Below are 18,246 nucleotides of genomic sequence, written 5' to 3' on the forward strand. Positions count from 1 at the left end.
TTTGAATGAACGTTACATGTATCTCTCCTTTTTCAATTGTTTGATAATTTGCCGTTGTTGTTAATTACAAGGGCATAGTTTCTTACCTCCAGGCCCACTAAACATCTATCTCATATTGGATAGATGACTTAAGAGCATTAATTTTGAAACAAGTGCACAAGGACAGAATTTTTTTGCTATGAACAGTTGAACTAATAAACTCTGTGGGAAAAGACAAAAACAGTCTCAGAAGAACATATGCGTTTGTTATACTTGATCTGAAAAGTAAACGATTTATAAAAATAAGAACATTGTGCCTGTAGATGTATGCAGACCTGTATGGATATCTATGTAATTGTATATATGTTTTTGATAGGAAAATTGATGTGCAAAGGTTTAGATGTTACAGTTCACAAGAATATTTAATATAATCACAAACTGTCTTGAAATGAATTTGATGTGAAGAAATGTCAGTCAAATTTTCATCTACAGAAAGCGCAGGTCTGAACCATTGATTTAAAAACAGCTAGTAGTGGATACTTTCTGAACTGGGGAAATGTGACGTGGTCTAGTGATTGACAAAGATATTGACTGAGCTGTTGATTTTAAAGTTATTTGTTCCTGTAAATCAGCTTTCTTGTTAGTGTTCTCTTTTCCCATTCTTTTCTACATTTAGATAGGCAAGGAATTCTGTAACAAATTTCAAAATGAAGTCTTAAATTCAGTTTAGTACTTTTCTTTTTAACTTCATAGGAGAAATAGATAATTTATAGATAGTGAACTACGTTAGAAAATAATATTTGGATAAAATATTAAGCACTTGAATATTTAAAACAGCTTTTGCCAAACAACAAATATCAAATAATGAAATTGTTGAAATGAAATAATAAAATATTATTGAAGGTGTTCCTATAATGTCAAATTGTTTCTTTTTAACCTGATAGCAAGAAATTTCTCTATAAAGTTTTCTAAGAGACAATTTGCAGATGTGATTTTGAAACCCAGTCATATGGTTGATCTGAAGTATATATTATGACTATATTGTAAATTTTATACAGTATTTAAATGATAGACAAAGCAAAACAAGAAAAAAAGATGCATAAGATCTTCCTAAGTTGTTATTCACAGTAATGAATTGCAGGTAATCCTCTGTAGATATGCTGATTTTTAAATATATGATTTCCTTACTCAGTTACATGAGTTGAATTTCTAACAGCATTCTTCTGCCTACCAGACTTATGCATTTCTTTTCAGATTTCAGACTGAGGTTAATTATGATACTTTGGAAGTCAGAGATGGACCAGCTAACTCATCACCATTAATTGGAGAATACCATGGAACACAAGCACCTCAGTTCCTTATCAGTACTGGCAATTACATGTATCTGCTGTTCACTACAGACAACAGTCGTTCCAGCGTTGGCTTCCTAATTCACTATGAGAGTAAGTCTGATATTTCTCTGACATCTTTTCATTTAATTTTGAAAATAACATTCAGTTTGAAAATGAGCAAAGAAATATGAACAAATAAGCGGCAGTATTTATATTTGTATAATTACATTTCCTCTATACTGTACTGACAGATAACTATGAAACTGTTAGTTCACTTTCGAAAATTTTACTTCATGAGTTATTGCATGTTATGCAGACTGCTTTTTGCCCTAGGTGTTTAGCCAAATGGAAAGCCATTTTAGAAACTCATCCTTCAGGGTAAAGATATGTTAATTTTGTTTGTTCCCCTTCTCCCACCTTCATTGCCTCTCTCTCTTTCTTTCTCCATTTTTAATGTTCTTTGCAATACAGAGCAGAATTGGGCCTTAGCCACAGATTCCATAATGCAGTTCAGTGCACAATAGTGTCTCCCTGTGAACTCTAGAATCACTTCAACACTATTTTCTTTAAAACTAGATACATAGAATTACCTATGTTAAACTCTCGGAAGTTACTGAGCTTTACACGATAGTGTAGTTGTTCATGTAGATACTGAATAGAATGCATGGGTTAATGTGATTAGGCTACACAAATAACATTGCTTTTGTCAGTTGTTCCAATCTTATTTGCAGACTAACCTGACCACAATAAATTTGCTTGTAATGACTGCCCAAACTCATATTTTATAGCTGCATCAAAACTTGGAGATTGTGAATGCTTTAGATTTGATGCAGACAAGGTGGCGATGGCAAGGCCACTAATTCATGTAAAGGCAAGCAAATTTCCATTTTGATCCATGGAGATCTAGTCAGTGCAGTCAATAGAGTTCAGGAAGCAATTCAGTTCACCCTGAAAGAAAGTCCAGGGGCTGTATTAAGTTGCCTAAACACAGAGCATTAGAGCATTAATTTTTTTTTTTTATGTGTAGGACACCTGGTTTCCAAGTATTGCACTAGAGATGTGTAGCTCTCTGTTTGCTTCACAAGGCTCCTTGACTCAGTCAGAGCATCTCTGGACGTATCAGTTTCTTTTGACACTACTTTTCCCTGAGACCAAAAATCATCTGCATTGTGTCCATGCAGTGTTCATATGTCATAACTGAAATTTGTTCTAGGCTCTCTATCCTTGTGCTATGCACTGTTTGGAGCTCATGAAGCATTTCTATAGTGTGTATCAGACATGGGTCCCTTCTTGAACCTTATCTGTTTATTGATAAATGTGCATATACCGGGGAAATGTAGTTATAATAACAATAATGGAGATACTAAGCAGATGAACTCATAGTTTTTAAAGAACAAAACCATGTGGAAAGATTCAGAGGAGGTGTTGCATATTCTGCATTCTAATGAATATTGTATGCTTAAAAGGGTTTTTTGAGTCTATATTAACCCATTTAAGCCAAACAAAGGGAATCTGGCTTCCCTTCTGTAAGCATTAAGAACATGTAGTCATGTCTAGAAGAAATTTACTCATCTAGAATTTAAGTAGGTACCTTATGGCAGAATTCTTAACTGAAGAATAGGTGGAGGGTACAGGGAATGCTTCTCTGAGTAAGATAGAATCTTTCTTTTTTTTATGTTTTCAGTTGTAGTCCTGATTCTAATCCTCATATCCACACATTCTAAAACCTTTACTTTATGCCCTAGTAAGTTAATATTTTCCTTTGTTTGAAACTACTTTTACTTAATCCCTAATGTTATGTGGAAGCCCTGGATAACTAGTGACTTTACACTAAATAATGAGTTCCTACCTCCCCCTCCCAACCCCCCCCCACCCCCCTCCTTGTTCAATGTGTAGTTCCAGGGTTATTTGTCATATACTGTATAGACTCTTCTATACAATGTAATTACTACATACTCCTTTCAAATAAGTATTATACAACTATATAAGCTTTCATTACCTTTCTATTTTTGATGCATTAGATTGTATCTGTAGAAGTCTACAAGTTTACAATTTTTCTTAATTCATCAAGTATAGGTTTTTTATACTGTACTGTTTGCTAAGGTGAGTAATGACTACTTCTACAGAAGGAAGTTGACTTGCCTACTGTATCAAAATGGAGTAGATGAAATGGACTATTTTGGGCAATTTATATACTAGATTTGATATGACTACTAAAAGGGTGATTAGTCACTGGAACAGTCTCCCCAGAGCAATGGTCATGGCACCAAGCTACTGGAACTCAAGAAGCTTATGCACAACATTGTCAGACAATAGGATTTGATTTTTGTGTAGTCCTGCTTGGAGCAAGGAGTTGCACTCCCTAAACCTTTTGAGTCCCTTTCAAGTTGGGATATTCTGTGATTCTGAATTTCATGTTAATACTTTGAAACTTAACATCTTCCAATAGATGCAAATGCTCAATGCTTATGTTGTCTCTTTTTTCCATTGTTTGGTCAAATATACAGCTCTATTTTTTTCCTACTTAGTTTGGTATTCTCTGTTCCATGAGACTGACAATTGAAAAACTGTCCCGACAAGGGCTAAACAAAGCCCTTTATATCTCACACCAGTTTTCAGGCAATGCTAACAACTATCCTTTAGGATTTATTTTATTCATCTTACATGTTGATTTGTGTTTTGTTTGTGATTTTTCTGTTTACTGTCTCAAAAAGGGGGAAGCACATAAAATTTTGTGTTTTTCAGGTGTTACTCTGGAATCAGATTCCTGCCTTGACCCAGGGATTCCTGTGAATGGCCATCGCCATGGAAACAACTTTAATATCCGCTCTACAGTAACTTTCAGCTGTGATCCAGGATATACACTGAGTGATGAAGAACCACTTGTATGTGAAAGAAACCATCAGTGGAATCATGCATTGCCCAGCTGTGATGGTAAGTGTCATGTTCATCAGATAGCAGATGTCCAAGGAATTTAATCTCTTATTTTCAAGATCTAATCAAACTTATAGTTGCTGCTACCTACCTTCAAGATCCATACTTAAAAAAAAAAAAATGCTGTTAATAATGGTTTTACTTCACATCTCTGCACTAACTTTCAGTCAGTATTAACTTTCAGTCAGTAATAACTTTAAGGAGTAGTGAAATTTACAGGTATATATGCATTACATTAGAAATATGCAGTTCAGTAACTGTAGAAAAGGCAAGACATGGTGAAGTTGGGGAACAATAAAGCAATTTAGAGCTCATGTTCTTCTAAATGTCTAATGTGATTAGACTATCCAAGATAGTATAGAAGTGGTAAAACTGAAAATATGTATGCATGTCTTTGTTCTTGTTATTGTATGAAGGCATGTTTCTCTTTATAGAAATGGTAGATATGGGTTTAATTTAATTACCAGAAGAAATAAATTCTGTGGGAAGTCATAGAGGTTGCTTTCATGGATACGCAATTTGAGACTCTGTGCATCTTTTAGGGGGGGGAAAAAAAAAAAAAAAAGGTAAATGCTAAACTGTGTTAGCAAATCTTTCTGTGCTCTTTTTATTGTTGAAATTTTTTCTATGTTTTTTTTTTTTTTTAAGAACAAGAGAATTAACTGATTTTCAGCATAGTCACATTATTAGCTATGTGCTTTCACCAGCAGTTAACAACAGCCTGCATGACACACTCATTAAAATCTGCAACAGCAGAGGTAGCTGAAATTCACTGTGCTCACATCCACTGTTTAGTCTCCAGAAGCATTCAGCAAGCATCAATGAATGTCAGTGGGTGCATTTTTTTTTCCTCCTGGAGGAACTTAGTGATGCACCTTTGCTTCATACTCTCTCTCTCTTCCATGTCAGGCACAGTTTTGTCAGCTTGTCCTTCTGCTGCCATCTGTCACATGGCAATAAAATGGAATGGAGTGGAATGGAATGGGATAGACTAGGAAGGAAATCTTCTTGCATCCCTAAAGGTTTATCTGCATCCTCTGCTTCCCTAAAGTGTCTGTGTACCAATGCACGCAGCATGGGTAACAAACAGGAGGAACTAGAGATCTGTTTGTAGTCAAAAGGCCATGATTTCATGGTGATCATAGAGACATGGTGAGCCAGCTTGCATGATTGGAATGCTGTCATGAATGGCTGTGTCCTTTTTAGGAAAGACAAGCCTATGAGGTTAGGTAGTAGAGTTGCTCTTTATATGAGAGCAACAAGAATGTATTAGGCTCCACATGGGGTCGAATGATGAATGAGTGTGGGTGAGAATTAAGAGGCAAGCTAATATGGGTGACACCATTGTGGGAGTGCCCTTCAGGTCCCCAGATGAGGAAAAGAAAGTTGATAAAGTCTTCTGCCAACAGTGGAGAAGTGTTGGGAAGTAGCTTTGTGATCTCAGGCACTGGTTCTTATGAGAGACTTCAATCATCCACATATTTGTTGAATAAGCAACACAGCCAGGCACACACAGTCCAGGAGGTTCCTGCAGTGCACTGAAGATAACTTTCTGATACAGATGGTGGAGCAGCCAACAAGGAGATACGTGCTGCTGGACCTTGTTCTTACTAACAAGGAAGGGCTGGTTGGGGATGTAAAGTTTGGGGGCAGCTTGGGTTGCAGCAGCCATGAGATGGTGGAATTCAGGATCTTGTATGGAAGAAGTAAAGCAACAAGTAGGATTACAACCCTGGACTTCAGGAGAGCTAACTTTAACCTCTTCAAGGACCTACCTGGAGGTATTCCTTGGGCTAGCATATTGGAAGGTAAGGGAACCCAAGAGAGCTGGTCAACACTTAAATGTCACTTCTTTGAAGCTCAAGATCGGTGTATCCCTGAGAGTATAAAATTAGGGAAAGGTAGCAGGAGACCTGTATGGATGAGCAAGGAGCTCATGGGTAAATTAAAATGGAAGAAAGTCTATGAAATGTGAAAATTAAAAAAAGCCTGTCCACTTTAGAAGAGTATAGGAATGTTTTCAGTATCGGCAGGGAAGTAAGAAAGAATTAAATCTGACAAAGGGGGTCAAGAATAACAAGAAAGGCTTTTTTAAATATGTCACATGTAAATGGAGGACTAGGGACAGTGTGGGTCCATTATTGAATGAGGTTGGGTGCTCTGATAACAATGGACACTGAGAAGGCAGAGATGCTGAATGCCTTCTTTTTTTCAATTTCTTTTCTACTAAGGCTGCTGCTCAGGAATTCTAGACTCTGGAGGTAAGAGAGAGTCTGGGGAATGGAAGTTTTTACCTTGGTCAAGGTGAACTTGATCAAAGAGTGTTTAGCCAAAATCAAAACACACAAAACCATGAACCTTGTTGGGATGCACCCATGAGTGCTGATGGAGCTGAATCGCCAGGGGAAATTCAGGCTGGATTTTAGGAAATACTATTTTTTTGAATGAGTGGTCAAGTGCTGCAATGGGCTGCTCAGGGTGGTGGTGGAGTCACTGACTCTGGAGGTGTTCAAGGAATATTTAAACATTGTGTTGAGGGACAACTATTGGTGAGAGGTAGACGGTTGGACTGGATGATCTTGTAGGTCTTTTCCAACCTTGGTGATTCTGTGATTCTATGCTGAACCACACTCTATCATCTATGAAAGGTCATAGAGAACAGGAGGGGTGTTTGAGAACTGGAGGTTAACCAACATCACCCTAGGCTTCAAGAGGGCAAAAAAGGATGATCCAAGCATCTACAGGCCAGTCAGTCTTATCACAGTCCTGGAAAAGTTGATAAAACAACATGTTCTGGATACCATCTCTAAGTGTTTGGAAGAGAAGAAGGTTCTCATGGAGAAGTCAACATGGATTCACCAAGGTGAAATCATGCCCCATCATGTTAGTCTTCTATGATGTCATGACCAGCTGGGGAAAGCAGTGAATATTGTGTTCCTTGGCTTCATTAAGGCATTTGACACTGTCTTCCACAACATCCATGTAAAGACGTTAAGAAAGTACGAGATAGGTGAATGAATGGTGAGGTGGATTGTGAGCTAGCTGACTGGCAGAGCTGAGAATGCTGTGATCAGTGGTGTTGAGTCTAGCTGGAGGCCTTAAAGCAGTGATGTTTCCCAGGGATCATCTTCCTCAGTGACCTGGGTGAAGGGATAGAGTCCACTCTCAGGAAGTTAAGGATCATATAAAGCTGGGAGGAGTGGCTGACACACTGGAAGTCTGTGCTGCTATTCAACAAGACTTGAACAGACTAGAGAGCTGGGCAGAGAGGAATCTGATGAGGTTTAACCAGATGAAGTGTGGAGTCTTGAACCTGGGGAGGAATAATCATATGCATCAGTACCAGTTAGGAGCTTATCTGCTGGAAAGGAGCTCTGAAGAGAAGGACCTGGGTGTCCTGTTGGACAGCAGGTTGGCCATGAGCCAGCAGTGTGCCCTTGTGGCCAAGAAGGCTAGTGTTATCCTGGGATGCGTTAAAAAGAGCATGGTTGACAGAGATGATCCTCCCACCTTCTCTGCCCAGTGAGGCCGCATCTGGAATACTGTGTCCAGTTCTGGGCTCCCTGTTCAAAAAATACATTATTTTCCTAGGAAGAGTCCAGGAGAGGGCAATAAAGATGATTAAGGGCTGGAAGTAACTCCATTATGAGGAAAGGCTGGGAGACCTGGGGCTCATCAGCCTGAAGAAGAAATGGCTGAAAGGGGATATTATCACTATATATAAATATCTAAAGTGCAAAAGTCAAGTTGATGGGGGCAGATTCTTTTTGGTGGAATGCAATAGTATAACAAGGAGCAATGGGCAGATACTGTATCACATGAAGTTCCCTACTAACACAGGGAAGAAATTCTTCACTGTCAGTGATGGAGCACTGGTACAGACTGCTCAGAGAGGTTGTGGAGTCTCATTCCCTGGAGATGTTCAGGAGCTACCTGGACACCTACATCTGCAATCTGCAGTAAGGAACCTGCTTTAGCAGGGGATTGGACTTGATAATCTGTACAGACCCTTCCAACCCCTACAGTCTGTGATTCTGTGAATACTGGTGGAAAAATTCGACCATACCACCTCCATCTGTCTCTGATGTTGTGGACCAACATAATAAAATAGGAGCCCTAGTACATTTAAAAAATATGTAAGATCGAACAATTTAAAAAGCTTTAATAATTACCTCAGTCTAGTAAGAAACGAAAGCAGAATTTTAGCTATAATGCCAGCTTTATATCTTTATGTGTAAGTATAATTTGTTGCAATGTTTTTTTATGTATATTTCCATCTAGTCCATGACAAAGTTTATTGCTCTGTATGAGGAGGAAAACTAAAAGCAACCTAATGCTTTGTTGTTGTATTTTAAAATATTTATTTTATTAAAATTTGAAAAAAAAAAACCCACAAAACAACAACATAAAAAGCTGGACAGCAACAGATGAGGGAAAAGCATAGTCATGCTGTATTTATAAGATCAGTGAGCAATTCAGCAAAGCGAATCTTAAACTTTAATTTCCCATGCAAATTTGAGTGGCTTTGCCTAGCAAAGCAAATGCTTTAAATGTTTTCTAGTGTAGTGTAGTTTTTGTGTCTTTAAAAATACCCATGAAGGTACCATCAGAACCTCTGAAGGAGAGGAAAGTACTTTTTTTTTTTTTTTTTCCTCTGAATAGCACAAGCAAATAGTAAAAAAGAGCTACTCTGTTCTTTGAAAAATACATGTTTTGTTTCTTACTTTTTTTTTTTTAATCATAATATATATGCAAATAGCATGAAATACCTTTATAAGTGTATTGTCCAAGAAAGGTAGCTGTAAGATACTGATTTGTGAATTAGTTTAAATACAAAAAAAGAAGATTAATCCTACTTCTTAAATGCTGTTAAAATCAGAATTAATACAATATTTAGAAACACTGTTTTATTTATTTTGGTATCTTGCTATTTTACAGAAGGGATTGTAGATGAACAATAAACTTCCTGTAAAATACTAGTTTAAGAATAAATAAATAGTTGTCAAATTTTAATTTATTTAAATTAGACACATTAACTTCAGAGTTTCATACTGAGCCTTATTTTTCCATTTTTAGAGTTGTTAAAAAACTGAACAGGATTTTTTTTTCTTTTTTAAAAATGAAGAACAGAACAGCCTGTGTGACTTTTCCATTCCTTTCTTTTTTTTTTTTTTTTTTTTCTTCTTCTTTTAAGCATTATGTGGTGGATATATTCACGGAAGGAGTGGAACCATTCTTTCTCCAGGTTTTCCGGATTTTTATCCAAACTCTTTAAACTGCACTTGGACTATTGAAGTGTCACATGGCAAGGGTAAGAATCTAATATGAACTGCGTATGTATATGTAAAATCTATGTTTAATAAACACAACATGTTGTTTATGAATCCATTTAAATCATATTATCAGCTATTCTTTTGAAGTTTAACTTCCCAAAATAAATGCCTCCAAATGTTGTAATGTTTCTAGTTTGTCTTTATTTAAAAAAAGCAATCTTCTTTTAACAGTGAACTGAGATAATGTGTTTAATCCCTATTAAAAAAAAAAAAAATGGGTAGAAAGCAGAAGAGCCAGAATATATTAATGTTGTTATTCATTAAATAGAACTAAAATACTCAGTGAAAATCGCCAGGGCCTTGTTGATAACCGTCCTCCATTATTAAGCACATACAGCAAATTTGATCTGTGTCTTAGTACTATAGATTTCAGACTAGGATTCAAATTGTTAAGCTCAAGAATCTTATATATCTTTATGTTGTATACACAGTAGAATAACGTTTGAGTGCATAGTTAAGCTTAGCAGTTTATCTGTTAGTGAAATTCATCAAAGAACTAAGGAAAAAAAAAAGCCTAAAAAGTACAAATGATGTTACATAACACTGATTCAAAATATAATGAAATATTCTTCAATAACTTTCCTATAGCAAGGAAAGTCTTAGCTTTTTTTGATATCAGTCTGAGAAGTGTATTGGAATTTTCTACTATTCAGAATCTCCTTACAGGTCAGACTTTTGTTTAAGACTAGTATGGCATTTTCAAATGTAAAACGTGTGAACATTTTTAAGGCTTCTACTGCCCTCAGTAAATACTTGTATTTGAAAAGCTAACTGTAATGGAAAATTCAATTCATTGCCAGATTGGAAGTTAACAACTGGAAAGGCAGTTGCTACTTGAGTGAAGGACAGGCTCTAGCTAATATGGACTCATATGTATGGAAGATTGGACGTAAAACTTACTTTGCCTTTGTCCTTGTGCATGGGCATTTTCTTGAGGTCTAGAGTAAAAAGCAGTGTTATACCTGAGAAAATGAAAAAATATAACACAATATATAGCCATTATTAACATATGAATGCTAGTTTAATAATGAGACAATTATAAAGATTAGAAATAAAAGACCTACAGAAGCTTGAATAAACTCTGGACAGTGCAAATTTAAATTTTCAGATTGTTGTTTACAAATAACACCAAATCCTATGAACTCTCTTAAGGGAGTTAGTGTGCTTTCTGCACATTCACTTTTCTGAATTTCAGATTTTGATTTCATGAATGACTTTTTCTAAAGATCCTTCCATATCATTTACTTTTTACTTTTTGTGCTACCCATGAGTAATGAAACAGAGTAACTTCCTGTGAAATCTTTTTCTCTCTTTTTAATAAATTTATAGGTGTGCAGCTGTTATTTCATACTTTTCATCTTGAGAGCTCCCATGACTATTTGCTCATAACTGAAGATGGCAGCTTCACAGAACCAGTAGCCAGGTTAACTGGCTCAGTCTTACCCCCTACTGTTAAAGCTGGCCTCTTTGGAAACTTTACTGCGCAACTTCGATTTATATCTGATTTTTCAATTTCTTATGAAGGCTTCAACATAACATTTTCAGGTAAGATATTCTATCATGCTAAATATCCAGAAATTGTTTCCAGATATTTGTACTTGTATATAACAAAAATGTTATGAAACACCCGTAAAAAAAAGTAATTAAAATGAGTAGTCTATATCTTAGAAGATCAGCTGACATTTAGAAGATGTTGGTGAATTCTTTTAAGGAATTTTCCGTGTTTCCAGAGTACTATTAACTATGAGAAAAAAGTGGTTTTGAAGAAAATAGAGGAAGAAAAAATGAGCAGTAATTCTTTGGAAGAAGGAAACTAATTGTAACTGTTTCAGTTAAAGGAAAGAAACTGTAGATAAGGAGTAGTGTGCTAACTCAAAATCACAGACAAATTTTAATCAAAGGCTGATATTAGAATTTTTTAAAAAAGTATATATTTATACTTATAAGCTGACTTTATTGAACAAAATAAAGAATATTTCCATATAATTGCTCTCATTTAGGAAAATCCTGAACAGTAGAAAATAAACTATAAAACCCACCAGGTCTTGCAGGTAAAATTCTAAGTTCTGGAAACATATGACATAACACGTCTTCACTGTACTGTTAGTCCAAGAGTATAATTCCTTCTGAGAATAACAAGAATTCTAGGATGTATATTGTTGTGTATACATGTGTCTCGCTCCAATTTATAGGAGGGAGAGGAGGTTCTTTGAAATATGTATACCCAGCATGAGATTAAGAAACAATGGTCCAGATGTTGGTCCGACCAGTTTATTACAAATCTTAATAAGGGAAATGAGGAAGGGGAGGACGGACACTATTATGGATTGGGATGATGGGGAAGGGAAGGTGAGTGATAGAAAAGATAGGAAAAAGCAAGAATTGCGTAAAGTGGGGATAGTCACCACCAGGATCTGGCAGTAGTCCCATTGCACAACGTTCCGATGGTCTGGGGCAGAAACACAGGGGAAGAGCAGCAGCAGCGTGGCTGGTCTTGGGCAGCAAGAAGGTGCAGGTACCGAGTAGGTCCAGGAAGAAGTCCGGACGGAAGCAGCAGGTCTCCGGTAGCGGGCCCTGGAGAGTCCGTCAGCATGCAGGCCTTTTGTAGTGAGGGATCTGATGGCAGACACCTTGGAGGGGAGAGCAGCAGCAGAGAGGCCGGCCATCCTTAGGCAGCAAGCAGGTAGAGCACAGAGCAAGTCCAGGAGGGAGAGGCAGGTCGTGAGGAATCTGTTGTCAGAAACCTGCCTTCATGGTTGTTGGACCCTCTTTTATCCTCCTTCTTCCCTGCCTATGTGACATTCTTGGGCGCTTGGGTAAGCATCATGTGAGCACCCCCTGAGATGGCTGTCTCCCTTGAGATAAGTCCACACAAAAGACTGTTTCCTGGCCATTTAGCTGCCAATTAGCTCTCTCTCGTTGCCTCTGGCCTTGTCCATCTGTTGTCCCTTCAGACAAAGGATTTCCCAATCCTTGGTCAGGACTTGCTTGAACTTGTTCATCTGTGTCCCTCAGCAAGCTTTGAGGCAATGGCATAAAAGAATGACCTCTTACAACACGTGCCATGTACATTTAAGTAATGGTGAAGATAAAGAATTGCACAACTTAGGGGGAATTTGAGGGCTTCACTCTTACTGCTTCTAATGATTTTAAGTTTCCATAAATTTGCCAATTATTCCCGATTCATAGTTACAAAGGAGACACAAATTCAGACACTTAGAGACTTATTTTGAAAAATGTACATATATATTTGTTTTTAGTTAGGTGATGCCTGTTTGATTTCAAAAAAAAAAAAAACCACACAAACAGTTTGCTAGGTTAAGAAGACAGTTTTACTTAGGAAAAAGAAGCACATTTTTTTAAAATGTGGCCATATGTCTTTCAATACTCATGACCTTACATTTGATTTTTTTTTTCTTTTTTTTTTTTGTTCGATTTTCTTCATTACACAGTGACTTTTTAAACTGTCTCACTTCTAAAGCTGTCTGGGAGTTCAGACCAGATGAACCAAGAATAATATACTGAAGATGTAATTAAACAAAATTATAGTAAAACACTTACAGTACAAGCTGATTACAACTCTTCAAAATTAGAAAAATAAATCTAGTGTGGGTGGGATGCAATAGATACATAATTACTGTATATATTGCCATAACAGAAATATAGTGCTGGTTTTAGTAGAGAAAATGAGTCTGAAATATATGTTTTTGAAGCAGTGTGTAATGACATACTTCAACTAATATGGCAAGCTTCTCCCCCCACCCCCCCCCACCCCGATGTGGAAAACTTGTCTCTTTTATTCATATAGTCTGTTTTATTGTCTACAGAATACGATCTAGAGCCATGTGATGATCCTGGTGTTCCTGCCTTCAGCAGGCGAATTGGCTTTCAGTTTGGTGTTGGAGACTCCTTGATCTTTTCTTGTTTCCCTGGATATCGCTTGGAAGGTGCTAATAAACTTACCTGCCTGGGTGGTGGTCGGCGTGTATGGAGTGCACCTCTGCCAAGGTGTGTGGGTAGGTGGTCACATGCTTTCATTTCATTCATCAAGTCGTTATTAGCACATGGCATGTTTTGGAATACTGGGAAGAGAAGAAAGCACTTGGGTTGAAAGGGTTCAACCCAAGATGAAGAAATAAGTATTGCATGTTTCTTTTACTTAGAGAACAAAAATAAGAAAGAACAGTTAGAACTGTGGTAGAAGATAAAATCAGAATGTCTTGTGAGAAAAAAATGTAAATATATTAATTGAACTGTACACTTGCCCTTATTAAGATACCAATTTCATGCTTAGTCTGTCAGGGTAAAGAAACAACATTTAGGGCGCTTGGGTGAAAACAGCCTTTATAAGACTACTCCAAATGGTTTTAAGGGCTTTTTTTTTTTTTTTTCATATTATTGTAAATCTAAAGTATTTATTTTTTTATTATTTATAAGCTGTAAACCGTAATATGGTATTGTAAACTTTATTTTTAAATGCACTGTTTTTAAAAATAAGTAAATATGCTCAGGTCGAGTAAAATGGTCTTTTTTTTTGTGAGAAACTCAAGGATTGGATTTTTTAAAATTTGTACATTATTTAAAATTTATACAGTATTGTATCTGTATATGATCTGATTAGATCATTTTATCATTGCTATTTGAAGTGTATCTGAACAGCAGCTATTGACATAATGCTTCTGAAACGTCAAATAGCACACACCTGCCTCTAAATGGATTGTCTTAAGACGATTGTTTTAAATACAGTTTTATTTAATTAAGAAAGACACTCCCCTTTAGCTTGTTTCTTTTACTTATTGTAAAAGTACGTGTCTCTATATCTGGAAAATGTTGTAAGTCATACACTGTATATAGTCATAAAATACATATATACATTTTTTTATGGCAAAAAAAGAGAAGTATTTGTAATTATGTTTTAATGACCTGGGCTTATATAATCAATGAAAGTGGAGCCAGTATCATAGAGAATTTTCCATTTTTTCTTAAACTGAAGTTTTACATCCTAGGCTATTTTCAGCTAGATTATTCTTATAAATATCACTGTCTTCTTAGCACTGTTTGACTATGAATGTTGAATAACCAAGAAGCACATCATCATAGAACAATTTAATTGTGCATATTTCAGTACAAGAATATCCACATATACAATTTGAACCTACCATTCTATTTTTCCCAATTTTTAAGACTGTTCAACTGTTCCATAGCTTTCCATGTAAATGAAAAGAAAATTAGCTAAATATTTTTCATTTCTTTAAGAAAATATTAATGCTAATTGTACAATAAAATGATTCTTAATAAGCTTGATCAAGATAACATCAGGATATATCCATGTGCATTTAAAACTAAAAATAAAACCATCACTACTGCATGTTTACTGTTATGACTACTTATTAATAAAGTTCTTTGAAATAGCTGATTCTGATGCAGTCAGCATATTAAGAACATTAATACAAATCATTTTTTCTAAGCAATTTACTGATATATTTTGAGGATTGACAGAAGAAAGATGGATTTTAAGAAAGAAAATTGTTTCTTAATTATACTTAATAATAATAGCTGCCATTTCTTTCTAGAGTGTCGTATAGTAATACAGTGAACTAGTATTATATGTATAGTATGTGTAGTATAGTATGATTCTTCATATATTAAACAAAAATATAGAATGGCAAAAATATTTGTTTATGTAAATAATTATAGACTGTCTCAAAAAGTCTTAATTCAACAAAGAAAAAATAAAAATACTTTAAAAAAATTCTGGAAAACTGTAAAGTCAATGGATATTATGAAAAAAATAACATGAGACAAGAAGAGATATGAAAACAAAATGATGCAAACTTGTTATCTAACTCCTTAAAGGACAGGTAGAGTTTACAAAAGTAAATCTGTCACCAGCTATCAAGTACAAAAAAGTTAACTTGTTCCAGTACTATGAATTGAGTAGAGTTTCTTTGTCTGCAGGTATTTTTTAGTGGATAAGATTCAGATTCTGAATTTGACTGTTTTCAGGTTAGTTGTGTACATGTGTACGAGTTCCAGTTACTGATAACTGTGAGTAAAGTCAGTACAGAAAGCCTAGATTTCAGTGTCTGCTTTAGAGTGAGATGTATCAGTCTCCAGATATCCTTTAGATGTCTAAATAAAGGAATTACTTGTATTGAAATTTAAAATTCCACAAATCTGACAGTATGTTTGTATTTTATGTAAGCTTTCTTTTTTTCTAATATATTTGCTACTAACTTTTAAGTAATAATATTATTTGTTTGGAAAATTATTTGTCTCTTTCCATATTTATTACATATTATTAGAGATACTTGTTAGAATAAGAGAAAATTTATTGAGTAGGATTAAATTTATATGGCTTAGTTTGGAAAAAAAATGACTAGCTATAACGACATTCCATATAGACAAGGAATTGTGCTAGAACCCCCTACTTGTTGACAGGGCAGCTTGAGAAACAGAGAAGGTCCTAATGCTATTTTAACACTGTTCATCAGTAGCTAAAACATCAGTGTGTTATCAACACTGTTTTTCTTAGATCCAAACTGTTAGCATTGTGTGAGTTACTATGAATGAAATTTACTTGATCCTAGCCCAAAACAAAAGATTTGTATAACACTTTCTCCTGTGGAAACAATTCTCCATACTTCAGCTATCTGTTGAATCCTCCATGACGTGTCCTTTCAGGAGGATCCATTTCCTCCAACCATCTGTACTAACTGGACCTACCAGTCTCCTGTCAGAAAATTTCCCATTCTGCATTTGGTTTTGTTTTTTTTTTTTTTAAAAAAAAGAAAGGTAATGGAGTCATTCATAAAGAAATCTTATTTCCTGTAAGAGCTTCAAGTAACAATGACAGCTTCTCCATCAGATATACTAGTAGCTGATATATGCCAGTGATACACTTCAATCTCTTTTCACGCAAGAATATTAAGTATTTCCCATCTTTCTGCATGCAGAAAATGCATTTGGAAGAGGTATCCTGTGGTCTTAACTAGTGATTCTAACAGAACTCCCACAAATATCCTACAGTGAGAACTTTCTGCACTACCGACTGTATAAAGGACACAGGTGGTCTTTTGAAGGAAGAAAATTGGCTGCCTACTTTTATGTAACTGTTCTTCAATATGTGTTTTTAAAAAGTACATTCATAGTGTCCTCTTTCACTCCACTCTTCAAAATTTAGTGGAACTGACAGGACTGTGAGGTTGAGAGGAACTGAGAGAAACACTCTGCTTCATCGTAATTTTGTTGTGATGCACAGAATAGAATAAGTACTACATTCCTGTGTGTACTGTTGCAGTAAAGATAATCTCCTAGCAATCCTGGTACAGGACTACCAGGAAAATGTATATGCACAGTGGATAGAGGAAGAGGGAATGTTACTGAACTAATCCATAACCTTAGGTACTGAGCAAAATCTGGTTTTGTACTGAAACAGCTTGTCACTTGTATGTTTGTCAGTATTACCACCTGGCACATAGCTGTAATGAGTGTGCTTGTCTATGCGCTGTGGGATTCATTTTCCAAATTTATTTCTGAATAATTTAATTACCATATAAAATTACTTTTTGTCTTTGTAAGTAGGCTTTTTATGTTTTTAGCTAAAAACAAGCTACTGGAGTACAGACAAGCTTCTCCTGATTATCTTTTGTCTAGTTGAGATTTAGGAAGAGAAAACAATAATCTTGCTTTCCTCCTTCATTGACATCTTATCCTGTATTATTATTCGCTGTTTTATTGTTATGATTGTGTCAATTAGTATTCCAGTGTTTTTTAGAAATACATGTTTATTTTTCAAAAATATTCATTTGATTAGTAATTGTGGTCAAGAATTGTTATTAACACTGCATCCACATATATAATTCATTCCTATTTTATCACTTGTTTTGATGTAGTTGAAAATGTATATATACAGTTATACTAATGTATATCACACTATTTGTGTGAACAAAATTGCCCAAATTACTCTTCCAGTAACAGCTCATCTTTTCTCTACCTATAATTATGCAATTCCATTACAGTTTCACTTTTATTTCACAGTTCACTACTTTTTCATGAGGACAAAACCCAGCTTTTATTGACTTGGTTCCCTCTAGATTATAGATACAAGAGCAATGCCTATAGGTGGTTATGCAGTTCTACATATCTCCAGAGCTCTGTCAGCCTCAGGAGCTTAATGAATATCGGGGTCCAGAAATGAGGTGGAATGGCTGTCGATTCCAAAGCTTAAGTCTACCTAAAGGAGACAGCTGCAATTGCATTTCTGGCTTCTCTTCTTGTCTTCACTAAATTTTTAAACAGTAAACACACCATTTCTCTGCAAAATTTGTTATAAAGACAGATCCTCTACATCTCATATTTAAAAATAAATAATTATTTAATCTATGCATTTAATTATATATTTCCTATGTTTCTGTTTGCTTTAAGTCAAATTAGTCAGGAGCTTTCTACCACTCTGTATTGTAAAGTTGTGCTGTTGTTAAAAGAGTCCTATATTAAAAGAAACATTTCTATAAATGATTTTTTTAAAATTTGAAAATAACCAACAAGACTAGCAATAGATCTAGAATGCAGAAAATACTCCCTATTCTATTCTGCAGCTCTCCCCTGACCTCTCTCTACAAGATACGTTTTTTCAGCTCAGTGCCATAGTTCACAGTTCATCTTTC

General features: G+C 35.5%; 1 protein-coding gene across 2 annotated transcripts in view; it reads left to right on the forward strand.

The window, feature by feature from the left end:
- Window positions 1–18,246, forward strand: part of CSMD1 (CUB and Sushi multiple domains 1) — a 1,033,500-nt gene that overhangs the window by 806,756 nt on the left and 208,498 nt on the right. For both annotated transcript variants that reach the window (XM_015284920.4, XM_015284921.4), the window contains exons 17-21: window positions 1,234–1,421; window positions 4,056–4,244; window positions 9,439–9,555; window positions 10,907–11,122; window positions 13,405–13,593. In XM_015284920.4, coding sequence (XP_015140406.2) covers window positions 1,234–1,421; window positions 4,056–4,244; window positions 9,439–9,555; window positions 10,907–11,122; window positions 13,405–13,593 — 899 coding nt within the window. The remainder of the gene's footprint in view (window positions 1–1,233; window positions 1,422–4,055; window positions 4,245–9,438; window positions 9,556–10,906; window positions 11,123–13,404; window positions 13,594–18,246) is intronic.

The sequence above is a fragment of the Gallus gallus genome, chromosome 3 (assembly GCF_016699485.2).
Source record: "Gallus gallus isolate bGalGal1 chromosome 3, bGalGal1.mat.broiler.GRCg7b, whole genome shotgun sequence".
Taxonomy (NCBI): Eukaryota; Metazoa; Chordata; class Aves; order Galliformes; family Phasianidae; genus Gallus; species Gallus gallus.